We start from the raw sequence: 14,475 nt of genomic DNA on the forward strand, positions 1-14,475 counted from the left end.
GAGGGGGGGAATTCCAGAGAGAATCCCGGAGTGTGTGAAGTATATTTCTGTATTCAGAGAAGAAATTAAGTATTCTACTGCTCAGCAGTGATCAGCCTCAGAGGCTTTCACTAAGCCTCCATCATACCCTGGTTCTTCAGATTGCATCTCAATAGAGTTTGATAGCTGATGGAAGGAGATGGTTTCCTGCTCCTACACACCAACCAATTACAAAATCAAATTTGACAGAGAAAGTTTGAAAGGTTAACATAAAGTCACATTTAGGCATATGGTTCTTATATGAAACCTGCAGACACATCAGACTTGTGTATCTACTTCACATTCTATGGTTGGGAAGTGAGTGTATCCATGTGTGACATTGATAAACTATGGATGGCACTAACAGAGTCCTTACATTGATCAAGGCTTTTTTCTGCAATCACTGCATTGTTTCTCCATCCAAAAACCTAACTGCCTGATGAGTGCATTGCACATTTTAACCTTCTAAAGACTTGACATAAATGTGGTCCTAATGCAAATAGCTGTATACTGTAACTTTTTGGTTGGCTGCTTAAACACTTTATATCATATGGGCATCAACCTAATCAATGCATCAGTTTCCTCAGTCTGCCTGTTTCATATACATGTTGTAATGACTGTTGAATCTCTTGCACAAATATGTGGAAATAAAACTGACATTAGTCAAACTGAAAATAATTCCCTGTACAGTGAGGAAAAAAAGAGTCCTGCAGACAACTTTTTTTGTCAAACTCCTGCATCATTGAATCAGTTTCTCATGCAGGTTCCTTTCAAAATATAAGAGCATAAGAGATATTGCTTTAACGCCTGCCAGGAAATTAAATATCTCCTCTAGCTCTGTCACCGATAATATAATTAGATTATGCTGCCTTGCAACCATGGCTGTTTAGCTGCACTACAGTCACTGGTAATACACCCATATACTGCAGGTTTCTTTGGTTAAAACGAGACTTAGGGTTAGGGTTAGAGCCACAGATCAGCACAATATATGGGCTCTTGTAGCTGACCGTTTTTTCATCAGCTGAATAGATCTGGAAGGACACCCCCTTTGGTGGTGGTGGACAAAGTACTCAGACCCAACTCTTACTTTGACATTGGCCCCTTTCAGAATAATATTTGTTATATTATTGTATTATAATTGTTAATACGTGCAACATTGCAGAAGTTTTGTTCTATTTGATTGTAATTTATTACTGTGATATGGATGTTCAAATAATGTCAAGTGCAGTGCAAAGAACAATAATTCCCTATGTGTTGTAGTGGGCTAAAGTACTGACGGGGGGCGGGGGTTGTTACATAAGCTATGATATTAAAGTATCATTTGCAACTGTATAGGCTACGCTTAAAAAGCACCTGAGGAATTTGCAAGGCGAGCCGAGATGGGACGGTTCTGCCTCGTGAGTAGAGAGTAGTTCACAGTTTGCACGCTCCTGTCTCGATATCAGTGACACTTCGATTAATTATCCGCCTCCTCGGGACGAACATGCATCAAGGAACGCGCACGAGCAGGAAGAAAAGCTCCAAACATGCAAGCCGATAACCATCAAATGACACCAAACACGTGCTGTCATATTTAGCTGGATTGGATCCAAAATTACTCCCGAGCGTAAGCTTTGTCCCGCACCGGAGAGACTGGATATCAGCCTGCTTGCGTTTGCACCCTGCAGTCAGTTGCTGGGGACGCACGTTGTAAAATGAGGTTTGGAAGCATCATTGCATTCGTCGCTCTCTGCTCTTTTACCGCTTATTATATTTATGAGCCCATTCCTGAGGAGATAGAAGAAAGATGGAAACTCATGCTGACCAATTCTTTCTTCAGAAGTCTCAGCAACCTGGTAAGAATTTTGTTTTGTGTATTTTGACAGTATGTGTGCCGTTACTAATAAATACTTAAGAAAAAAAAACTTGCATTTATTAGCATGCATGGCTGAGATATAGCCATATATCATATCTGAAAAGGTATAAACCTGTATAGGTGGCAAATAAAACGTAAATTGTATTTTGCTGAATTGGATATGTATGGTTCTTACACAAGATTATGTCAGATGATAATCCATGTGTATAGTCTTGCTCATCTGTTCTAATAATAGACCCTATTAAGGAAACTCTCCTCTGTTAATGTTTGTTAGAGCCTGTGGTTTACTGGAGCCAATAGTGGTGCCCTATATGAGTCTCTATGGGTTTAAAAACCTAAGGCATAAATGGCTGTAACCTTAGAATAACAATTAGAAGTAGCCTTTTTTAGAACATTTTTGTCACTTATGAAAGCTAAAACAAAAAAAGTCCATTATTTAAAATTAGGAGAAACATGCGCAGCCTACTGGCTCTAAGAGGAAATAGCTATTTTTACTATATTTTACAGTAATAATTTGTATAATAGCGCATGTAAGGCATCACTGTGAAACATTTATGTAAGACTTCATTGTTGAATTATACAGCCATATGTATGCCCTTCCAGCAGGCTCATTCATATTATGATTGATAATTTGTTCATGGCTGATTACAAGTTGTGTTTTACATTTTAATGGGATGGTTTTCTTGAGGGATAGACATTGATAGTAAGTGACTTATATTGCTTTAGTAAGCAACCACACTCTTTTAAAGTTAAATGCTGAATAATGTGCAGGAGTTTTTTTGTGGTCACAGCAGAAGAGCATCAGCCTCATGCAAAGCCAGTGACTGCCTACCTCAGCAAACATTATATAGTATGAGTCATGCTTTTATAATTTATAATTTAGTTACAACTTCTCAAAACAAAGGACTGCAGGGGGACAGTGGAATTATGCCAGGAAACAATCCCATTACTTTCCCTTCTTTTCCATTGTAAGGCAACATACAGCATTTCTGTTTTGAATATTATGAGTTTTGTTCCAGGAAATTGTTTACAAAAGATTAACAGCCTGCACTAGCTTTACTGCATGATGAAATACTAATGGCTCAGGTTTGATATATCCTATGTGTCTGTCTCTATCTCATGCTGTCTCTCTGCTTCTCTTTTCCAGGCAGACCTCAGTGAATTACTGGGGCTGAAGGACTACATGGGGGTAATGTACTTCATTACTCTGGCTGAAAAGATAGTGCCTGTGTCTGACGAGCATGTCAAGGTGACAGAGGAGCAATTTGATGGAGTGGAGGTGGTGCTGTACCAGCCAAAGCAGAGTGACGGTGGAACTAAGCTCAGGAGAGCTGTCATATACCTGCACGGTGGAGGATGGTGTCTGGGTAGTTCCCGTAAGTCCATTGGTTGGCCTGTCCCCTCATTTATCACACAGAATGCTGACTTCTAAGGATGTGTGGAAAGATGGATAAATGGGTAATACACATCGTCATAATGTATTCATCACACAGTAATCCTATTATTTTAATGGGAAACTATTACTCTAAGGCTTTATATAAACTACCTGTGACAGCTTTCACAACAAGATCTTAAATTGGGAAAAAATATGAAACACAAGTTACAAGGCGTTCACACTTCTCCCGAGGAAATAACACACCGTCTGCTGGAGCAGTTGGAGCCTCAGAGGGTGGTTACCCTGGCTAATCCAAAACAAAAGACATGACTGCAGTTTGATACATATCATGCTGTAGGCAATCTGTTAAATGATTGTAACAATTGCATTAACTGACCAGAAAGTCCTGTAGAGGAGGCAGCTTCATCTGTTCTACTTACTGTGAGATTACTGTAATGAATGGATGTCAATATTTATGGTGGTTTGGTTGCTTTACAATTCCTTCAAAATGTTTGTGTTCTCTGTCTCTACAGTTATGAGCCCATATGATCTTCTGGCCAGAAAAATTGTCACCGAGCTAGATGCAGTGGTGCTTTCTGTAGAGTAAGTAATTTATACTTTGTTTTTATTTGTATTATTCATAGTCCCACTGTTCCAACAACTCTTTCAGTCAGGTTTTCACAGAGTTTTTCTGGAGTCATATGTGCCTGTCCACCCTCATTAGTCACAGGGTAAAAGGAAGTGAGGATGCAGTTGAGTGACACTAACAGGTTTTCATAAGGGCTTCAACAGGGCTTTCACTGTCGTTGCTCCTCTCACTGTTGCTCTTTGGCACTTCCTTCTCTTAATCTTCCTCTCTGAACAGTAACTTTGTCTAGCTCTCTCTATTTTTACAGTTTTACAACTTCATCAATCAAATGAAACAGGTGAAAGACTACTACTCGCTGAGTAAATCAGACATGTTTTGTGTGTGTTATTTGGCGTTTGTGCTTGTTGACATAAGTATTTGACTTTGGGAAACTTTGGGAAGCAGACTTTTTCAATGTGCTGGTGTCCAATGGTTGAGAATATTGCCTCAATCTGCTTCATCCAATTTTCAGTCTGCAAAAAGCAATCAATTATTAAGCCCAGGATTGTACATTATCAAACCGGCCATGTGTACAATTTGGCATACTGATGGAAACTGAAAATAATTAAGAAAATAACATTTTTAGTGAATGTACGCTACTGACATTACTTTTTTGAATAACTTAGGTACAATTGGAAGTTATTGCAACACTCAGTCAGAACATCATGAAAAGATGTTCTATTGTGTTGCACTGAATATGACTCTTTATAGGAAAATCTGGTTATCCCCTTGTAATGTCATCATGTTTATTTTCCCTAGCTCATAATGTTGTCTGTGCACATGGCCCACAAAGGTCATGTCTATTTATTTCTCATCTTTAATCTGCCCCTTTCTGTTTTTTCAGGTACCGCCTTGCCCCTGCTTACCACTTCCCTGTCCCATATGAGGATGTTTACCGTGTGGTCAAACACTTCCTTGATAAGGGGGTGCTGGCCCAATACTCTGTGGATCCCGGACGCATTGCTGTGTCTGGAGATAGTGCTGGGGGAAATCTGGCAGCTGCTGTCTCCCAGCAGGTATTGCATTTTCAGCTTTATTGTTCTGGTTCACCTTTGGAAAAATATGTCTTCAGGTGACCAATAATGACCTTATATTCTATGGCCTATCCTGTATGCCTTTGCATACAAGTAGTTTGCTTTCAACAAATCAAAAACTACATTGTGAAATTATGAGGATAGAGCTGGAGGTGGTGGAATTGTGGAAAAAGTGAGTGAGTAGGCAGGTTACAGGGGAAGAACACATTTGTATTCCCCTTTGGGCATAAAACAATGGGATTTTATTGCTCACAAAAGTCAATGAAAGTTCATGAAAGAGTACAAAATTGAAAACAAACAGTAAAATTAGTGCAATGCCATTGGCAACGGTACCTGAAAATGGAAAATGACGAGGGTCCAGACAATGTGCCCTAACAAGGCAAGAACTTTAGCTTTAGAGAAATAATCTCTTTGGAATTTACTTGAGACACACATGGTGCATTTCCTGATACTATCCCTTAGCTTTAGCACAGTTCCAAACAAAGTCAAAGTACTTTGAAAAACAAGACTCTGCATTATTGACAATAAACACCACTTGTATCCCAGTAATGCAAACTGTATATTCAGGTATGCCCCTATAAGTCAATTCAGAATCTGTGGAACTGGCAATGTAAAGATACCAATCTCATCCAATCCATTTCTCTCTCAGCTATGATATTGCTTTACATGCCAGGAGTCTGTTTCTGCTGGCATGGGAGACCGAAACCAGCTATGGTCAGGATGAAACCCCATGCTTCATGCTGACATAATTGATAGTGACAAAAGTATCTCCCTGTACACCAAAAACATGAGAGCGATTCCATAGGCTACCAATGCAGGTTGAAGGCACTTTGCAAACTGTGCCATCTAGTTGTATTAGAGGGTGATAGACTACTAAGTGGTCAAGCTGGGCAATTAGTTTGTCTCCAGAAAAGTGTCTTCATATATTTTTCATGTTTTTAAAAACAGTGACTGCCCCCTTGCTCTTCAAGAACTTGCTTTAGAGCAATAAAGATACAAAATAATTGTCTCCTTTGAGCTGCACAGTAGTCTAAAGGGATATCGTCGAAGAGACAAACAAATACAGAACAATAGGGATGATGCAATTCTTTATGTACACAACTATGATTTGTACATGTGAGCAGATGATGCATTTTTACTGTATTTCTTAAAACGTTCACTGCCCATTTTATTGGATTGAGAAAAGTTTCTTTGAATACATGCCAATCTCACTGGTCTCTCTTCACAGTTGCAAAAAGAGCCTGGACAGCAGGTTCAGTTGAAGGCCCAAGCACTCATCTACCCCGTACTGCAGGCTCTGGATCTAAACACACCTTCCTATCAGCAGAATCAAGACATGCCCATTCTGCCCCGCTACCTTATGGTGCGTTTCTGGAGTGAGTACTTCACCAGCGACAGGGCCTTTTTCAGAGCCATGATGGCCAACACTCACAACAACCCTGAGTCTTCCAGCCTGCTAAAGTTTGTCAACTGGAGCGCCTTTCTGCCAGAAACATATCGTAGAAAATACAACTATAGTGCTCCAACTGTGGTGCAGGGAGAGGACGCATTTGGGAAGGGGGAACTATCTCGATCTCTCGCTGACCCGAGAGCTTCACCCCTGTTGGTTCCAGACTCTGCCTTGCACTCTCTGCCAAAGGCTTACATTCTGACATGCGAGTATGATGTTCTCCGGGATGATGGGATCATGTATGTCACACGGCTTCGTTCTGCTGGTGTTGAGGTGACACATGAACACTATGACACCGGATTTCATGGAGGGCTAATGTTCACAGTGTGGCCAACTGACTTCCTGATTGCACGTCTTATGACGGAAAACTATATCAAATGGCTCAATGAAAACTTGTAAAAAAACGCTTGACTACCAATTTTCATTCCAGCTTTCCCACACAATGCACCGGAATTTGGTAAGGGTTCAAAGATATGTTTTCTTCAAGATTTTGTTGTTCATTTCTTTTTCTTTGGTCAACCACATTTTCTGTTAATGTATCAGCTTCTTCTGTTTTCCATTCTTGTATTGTAATAGTTAAGATACCAGCACAAAACTGGATTTTTAAAGTACAGTTCTGAATTGTTCAAATAGGTTGGTTTGAGCAAAATGTATATTACATGAACAGTGAGTGCAGCTGGCACTTAAAACCTAAGATATTTTGTATGTGTTTGCAAAACTCTAACTCTTGCTTAACAATTCCTAGCATTGCATGAAGGATTGGCAAGTTTTATTGTGTTAAAAATAAGGAACAATAGCTCTTAGTTGTGTAACCTTTATCAATAAGGTACACAGGGAGATGCTTACTGGTGTAGTTGATGATTTAAAATGCAGTGTAAATGGTATCTTTATGTACATCGTAATTGCTTTGTAATCGCTGCACATCAGGGCTACACACAATGATATCTGATGAGCCACATTCCACGCAAAAACATTGTTTTTTAGAAGTAAATATGATACAGCAACAATGTGCATACACAGCAAACATTATTCACCCATTTCCTTTACACATCTTTGTGATTGAACTTAGCTGAATTAAATGTAGAAAATTAACAAAGACTCAAACAGCAAATCAAGAGTCTATAATGTACTGTACATGTGTTTGTGCGTGTGTGTGTGTGCGTGTTTGTCTTTGTTCATGTATGATTTCATTTTAGTGTGAGTTAACTGCTTAACATTGCGGTCGATTCAACCTTTTTGTTAACAATGAATAAGCTACTGTAAGTCCAAATAGAGACCTACCTTTGTGTAACGGATATGGGCAAATTAAGAAAAGGTGGCCAGGGTCAGCTTCATGATGAAATGTGTAACATTAACATAGTCTAGGCAAAATGATATTGCTGCCATTAGAGGTGTATGTTTCTGTGTAGGTATGACTTCAGTTTGTTACCACTGAGTTTCTGAATCTCTGCTCTAACAATATTAAAAAATGCTGAAATGTATTTTCCCTGTGGCCCAACAATTATATGAGGCAGCTTGAAACGATTCACTTGTCCCTCCTTTATCTTCTTGATATTTCTGTCTGTGGGCAGGGTAACCCTGCACACTATCGGCATAGCTATCTAAAAGATAACAGGGGGGTTACAGTGACTACACAAATAATCCAATAAAGAAACATCTCTGAGCTGTTTCTTAATGTCTCACAGTTTCTTACGCTTTACTTTTTAAAATGATCACAGTTGATTTCAAACAAATGGAAGACAATTTTTTCATCAATCAGAATCAAACGAGTAAAGTTAGAGTTTTTCAGGCGAAACTGAAGCACTGGTCTTTCATGGTTTGGAATCTTCCTGGACAACTCACTTAATTTCAATGTTATCTGTCAATAAACTCGCTTGACATGTAATTAGTGATCAATTGTGTATGTGTTTGCTATTACAATGTTTCAAGAGAGAATGACATACTAGAATAGAGGGAAAACAGGAACGCCATTTTTTGGCATGTTTCAAGATGTCACAAGATACATCAGAATATTTTGGATAGACTGACTCGGACACAACAAATCCTCTTGGAGCCACAGGTTAACCAGGACTATGTCCACAACGTACGACATGCATGAGTGCAAACAAATCATTTATAGTACGATATAAAAACATCACCTCATTCATCAGGTCATGTTAAGATAAGATAAGATGTACTTTTATTAATCCCCGTGGCGAAATTCAGGAGTTTCCACACAACCCTTTACGCCTCCTCGGTATACGGTAGAATGAATTATTTGTGTACACATACAGTGCATTACTATTAGTAATACTTCTGGAAATGCAATGGTGGGACTGTTTCTCTGAATTCCTCTCCTGCTGTGGAGGGCTAATAACATTAACGTGAAATGGATAATGACAAATATTTCCTTGAAACTGTTAATATTTAGTGGTTTTACATGGATTATACATACATACAGTACAAGTTCACAAACATTTACTTGCATAGAAAGTTGCGTCACCTGAGTAAGCTTTCACATACTGCTGATGCAAGCATGCTGAATGTTTTCTCAAAGGCTTGCTGCTACACTGTTCAGCTTGAAAATATATCATGTCATATTCAAAGTTCAAGTACTGAATGATATAACGACCAAAGATAGTCAAGGTATGTTTATTTTCTTTCTTTTACAATGGAGGTTTTCTTTTCATTCCTATAATAAAGCTTCTGCTGATTTTTCTCGTCTGCTCTGTCTGTGCAGCACCATATTTAGCTTTACCAATGCTTATTTTCTTTGCTCATTTGTGGAGGGATGCCAATGTAAATTAAATGAGGCACACATAATGTTTTGATAAGTTCTGGATGAAAGGAAGCACCTGATCCGGTCTGTTGTATCACAGCAAAGCCCTTTAAAGTGTGGTTGATAATCAGGGCCTAAATAAACCTTAAAGGTCACTGGGAGACCAATATAAATGGAGGCATTCATGAGAGCTGAGGAAATTCAGATAATTCCAACTGTAGATATAAATATTAGACATTGTACAATATATAATGTTTGCTCACAACAGCCAGACTCAAACCGTTCACTTTTCTACTGAAAGACTCAGACATACCTTGGATAAGGAAATTGCAAAACAAACCTTGTTTCTGTAAAAACAATGACAAGCTTATAGGAAATGAAATGAATACTAGGAAGCTACTATGGGGTAACTTTGAAAACAAGAGATCAAATCATGAAATGGTTTCTCTTGTCTGTCTTTAAGGGTGATCCTCTTTTAGTGTGTGTTAAGGAAAACTAATACAGCATTTTTGTATTTGAGTGGTAGAAAATGCCTTTGAAAAAGATGCAGATAGGAAAGATATGAACTGCTAAAAACAAAGGGGCTAATGTTAATTACCCAAATACTCCAATTTCTCAGAAGAACAAAACCCCCACCAGAGCATTGGTTGGCGGGGTTGAGTAACCACATATTTATAATGGTAAACAGTATTATTACGGATAGAGTGTGAAAACAATTTTGGGTTGTCAGTCAACATTATGCATTGTATTACCAGATTATTAATGTTAATGCAGATATTGAACACCTAGCTCAGCTCAACGGGAATGGTGGAGGGACAATAATGGGTTGATGTGATCGTATGCATCACAAACCGTTAGTCCTTTTTTTCAGAATTTGTGTTGCACTTATGTATTCAACACTTCTTATCTGAAGTCCATCAAAGTATGATTGACTTGTGTTGCTGACGACAAGGCCAGCAATCTAAACAGTATGGTGTCTTTTGAACAGTCGCTTTTAAATTATACGGCCATAAAACAAAACATATCGAAAATTACATTATGAGTAAAAAAGATAATTTTCCTTGTCAAATGTGCAGATCTAAGGATAGGGGGTGTCATATCCATATTTAACAAATGTAAAACCAGTGATATTGGGCTATTTTAATAAAACATATATTATGTATAAATATTTGATTGGTCGATCAATGGATTTTGACTGACTCCTCACAAAGAAAACAAAAATGCCTCGATGCATCTCCAAAGATATTTGATATTTTACAATTTATTCACCTTCCAAATAGTAAAATACACAATTTTTTATTTGTTTTTTTATTAGATTTTGAAGTAATACAGAAAAATGCTGACTTTAAAAACATGAACCTCCAGTATCAGTTGGAACTGGGTTTTTCCACAATCATTTTTCAAAAGGACATATTTCCATCCAACTGAGAAGCCGGATGCTTTGAAAGAGGTCATTACACTTCATATAATTTGTTAGACGCTTTTATATAAACTTACATTTATTCAATACAGTGGACAATCCCCACAGGAGGAATTCGGGGTGAAGTGTCTTGCCCAGGAACACAACGACATGCTGACTGCAGTGGGGTTAATCCAGTGCTCCCCTGATCTGAAGATCAACGCACTAGCTCACTGCGCCACAGCCGCCCTCCAGTTTACTGATCTTGTCTCTGCATCCCAATTTATAGATCTTATTAACGTTTTGGTCCCCCTAGCCAAAAGGCTTCAGACTATCTGAATCGATATCGATGCTAATAAAGAGTGTCCAACAAATCCAGATACCAATACAAACAGGAATCCATACACATCCTGTACATAGTTATACCTTACACAGCATCAATATAAAAATAGCAACAGGCTCGACTAATCAAATGCATTTACAGAGGTTGTCTTCCATTGCTTTATTTGTTCAACAATAAAATTAAATGTAATATGTGTACACCAAAATACAAGTAACCATATTAATTAAAAGCATTAGAAAATATTTGTAAATAAGAGCTGATTCACATGTTTGGATTCACTATGTTGATGTGTCTCTTATTTCGGGACTCTGTCAATTTTGTCCTGCTGGTTCTCTTTGCTGCTCTGTCTTTCTGACCAACTTTCTGAGCTTAGCCAATAGGAGCTTTTTGAACTTGTCCCCCATGAGGAAGTAAAAGACAGGGTTGATGACACTGTGCAAGAAGGCCAATGGTCTTGTGATGATGTACAGGCTCTCTATGTTGTTCATTGTACAAAGCTGTGACTCTGTCCAGTCCTGCTGAGATGCTACTCTGACATTTCTCATCACATGGTAGGGTGTGTAGAGAAGCAGAAACATGAAAGCGGCTGATACAGCAACCCTGAGAGGACGCTTGTACGATGTTGTTCGGCGCTGTACAGCCTTTTCCTGGACGTGGAGCAGATGTGCAATTTGGTACGAGAAACCACAAAGTCCAAGCAAAGGGAGAATGTAACCAGTGAAAGTAAGCCCTAGGCTGTAGCCCAATGTATGGACGTCTCCATTCATGCTGGCAAAATCCTTGCAGCTACTCCAGTTTCCTCTCTGGTGTTGGACCATCAGTAATATCATCGGACCAACTTCCACATTGACAGCTAGCCAGCTCAGCCCTGTGACGATCATGGCTATTTTTGGCCTCAGAAGGTAGTGGTTACGTGTAGGGTGTCTTATGAGCAGGAAACGGTCCATGCTAAGCCAAACCATAAATAGTATGGATGAGTAAAGATTGACATGCAGGATAAAGCGGTTGATAATGCAACCATAGGTATTCTCGTCTGATTGGTCATTTGCATAGAGGTACGAAAGGCGTGGCAGTGTGCAGAGGAAAATAAGGTCAGAGACTGCTAGGTTGAAGAGGTAAATATTGCAGCTCTGCCACTCCTGCAAACAAAATATGTAGCCAAGTACAACCAAAAGGTTGCCAGGGAAACCAACGGCAAACTCGATTGCATAAAACGTTGACAGATAGTACCTCTCCAGGCCATCCTTGATCATTGTACAATTGAGCACCTAGAGAGAAGACCGTAAGAGAAGAAATCAGAACAGAAAAACAGAGAAAAGGACAAGAAAGGGAATAGGAAGGGGTGTCAGAAGAGGGAAGAGAAAACAAATGGGTGAGGAATGATAGAAACAAAGCGTTTGATCTTAACTTAACATTAATGTTTTGAGTGATTTCAATCAATGTAAACTTTAAGAACAATTTCTAGTAATGAATTTCAATAGAAACTTGCATTTTGTTTAGAACTAAACACATTATGTTACATGTGATAGTATAAGACTTACCATGCTGTAGTTGTTGTAGTTGTAGTTACGTGAATAGAGAGTGCGAACATGAGCAGGTGCAGTCACTATCTGTAGAGTGGAAACAGTAAACACTGAGAAGCGAGGGTACTGCTGCCTTTAATATGACCAGGCAAGGAATACAAAAGGCTGTTAGACTGTGATTTGCATATTAAATATGGGAAAATTATGCAAATTAAACAAATTCTCCAAGATAACTTGGTAGTTTACTGAAACCTGTCAAAACCAAGCCTGGTCTGGTTACAGCTGGAGTTTTTATTTTCATGGAAAATTGTGTTATTTAATCTCTACAGGAAAAGTGCAACACTTAAAAACAGTTTAGATTTGTACTAAATGTCGAACTAATGTAATTACAATGCAATGTATCAAAACATAAAAAATGTAATATCTGTGTGTGTGCTAAAAAAACTGAAATATTGACTTTAATTAAATGTATTATGTCAACACATTTCACATAGCTGTATTAGGTTAGTTTAAAGGTTCGTTTTTTTAATTTAAAATGTATATTATTGTTTTCAACTAACCTTATACAGTTATGAGGCCAACTGTCCAAGTATGTTTTTCTTCTTGTTCTTCCAATGTTTATTTCTGTTGCACTGCTTACCATTAAGTACTTGTTGAATGATGGCACTTCCACCTAAATTTACATAGTATTTTAAGTTCTTCTTAAATACGCAATGACTCTAGCACTTCCTTTTGTGGAAACAACCACACAACAGTTTCTGGAACATGTTCACGTCACTTTCCATAATGCCCTTTATAGTTTCATTAAATAATTAAACACAAACATATATTTCTTCACTTCAGAGACATTAAGCCCAAGTGACTGCAATGTGGTCAAAAATAAATGAAATAATTTGTTTTAGGAGCAAAGATGTTTACGCTCAAAAGTAGTGATTTGAGTCGATAGTTAAGAGCAAGTTATGAAAGTTATAAAATCCACTTTTCTGGTATATTTGTTATCATTCACTGTTTTTAGTGTCTGTTGACACTGCACAATAAGTCTATTACATTTTAATCTTATTCAATTGCACGTGGTGGTTTGATATGCTGATTGAATCCATCTGAGAAATCTTGAAATGTTCTCTCTACCCAACGAATGTTATACAAATTACAATAGTTAGTGTAGCTCTTTTCACAACACAGACAGGTCGGTTCTTTGAAACGGGCGTTTACTGTTGGCCCTAATCTTGTATCCTCCCTCTTCCGTTACGCCGTGAGAACTACACCAACAGACAAGACACATACTGTATCTCACAAAAGTGAGTACACCCTTCACATTTAAAAAAATATGTTATTATATCTTTTCATGGGACAACACTGAAGATATGACACTTTGATACAGTGTAAAGTAGTCAGTGTACAGCTTGTATAACAGTGTACATTTTCTGTGCCCTCAAAATAACCCAACACACAGCCATTGATGTCTAAACCGCTGGCAACAAAAGTGAGTACAGCCCTAAGTGAAAATGGCCAAATTGTGCCCAAAGTGTCAATATTTTGTGTGGCCACAAATATTTTCCAGAACTGTCTTAACTCTCTTGGGCATAGAGTTCACTAGAGCTTCACAGTTTGCCACTGGAATCCTCTTTCACTCCTCCATGATGACATCACAGAGCTGGTGGATGTTAGAGTCCTTGCGCTCCTCCACCTTCCATTTGAGGATGCCCCATAGACGCTCAATAGGGTTTAGGTCTGGAGACATGCTCGGTCAGTCCATCACCTTTACCCTCAGTTTCTTTAGCAATTCAGTGGTCATCTTGGAAGTGTTTGGGGTCGTTATCATGTTGGAATACTGCCCTGCGGCTCAGTTTCCAAAGGGAGGAGATCATGCTCTGCTTCAGTATGTCACAGTATATGTTGGCATTCATGGTTCCCTCAATGAACTGTAGCTCCCCACAGCCGGCAGCATTCATGCAGCCCCAAACCATGACACTCCCACCACCATGCTTGACTGTAGGCAAGACACACTTGTCTTTGTATTCCTCACCTGGTTGCTGCCACACACGCTTGACACCATCTGAACCAAATACGTTTATCTTGGTCTCATCAGACC

General features: G+C 38.7%; 2 protein-coding genes across 3 annotated transcripts; one reads left to right on the forward strand and one right to left on the reverse strand.

The window, feature by feature from the left end:
- Positions 1-1,406: 1,406 nt before the first annotated feature.
- Positions 1,407-8,023, forward strand: aadac (arylacetamide deacetylase). The gene is made up of 5 exons (XM_063906277.1): positions 1,407-1,853; positions 3,021-3,249; positions 3,782-3,851; positions 4,721-4,892; positions 6,139-8,023. The coding sequence occupies exons 1-5, from the start codon at positions 1,713-1,715 to the stop codon at positions 6,757-6,759; spliced, it is 1,233 nt and encodes a 410-aa protein (XP_063762347.1). The 5' UTR covers positions 1,407-1,712; the 3' UTR covers positions 6,760-8,023.
- Positions 8,024-10,361: 2,338 nt separating this feature from the next.
- LOC134879828 (succinate receptor 1-like) lies at positions 10,362-13,045 on the reverse strand. 2 transcript variants are annotated; one of them, XM_063906356.1, is made up of 3 exons: positions 12,944-13,045; positions 12,402-12,470; positions 10,362-12,128 (listed from the first exon to the last, which is right to left on the reverse strand). In XM_063906356.1, exons 2-3 carry the CDS (start codon positions 12,402-12,404, stop codon positions 11,172-11,174), a joined length of 960 nt encoding a protein of 319 aa, XP_063762426.1. In that variant the 5' UTR covers positions 12,405-12,470; positions 12,944-13,045; the 3' UTR covers positions 10,362-11,171. The 2 variants fall into 2 exon arrangements, with proteins under 2 accessions (XP_063762426.1, XP_063762427.1); XM_063906357.1 differs by lacking the exon at positions 12,944-13,045 and having other exon boundaries at positions 12,402-12,849.
- Between the last annotated feature and the right edge of the window lie 1,430 nt (positions 13,046-14,475).

This window comes from Eleginops maclovinus, chromosome 18, assembly GCF_036324505.1.
Source record: "Eleginops maclovinus isolate JMC-PN-2008 ecotype Puerto Natales chromosome 18, JC_Emac_rtc_rv5, whole genome shotgun sequence".
In the NCBI taxonomy this organism is placed as follows: domain Eukaryota; kingdom Metazoa; phylum Chordata; class Actinopteri; order Perciformes; family Eleginopidae; genus Eleginops; species Eleginops maclovinus.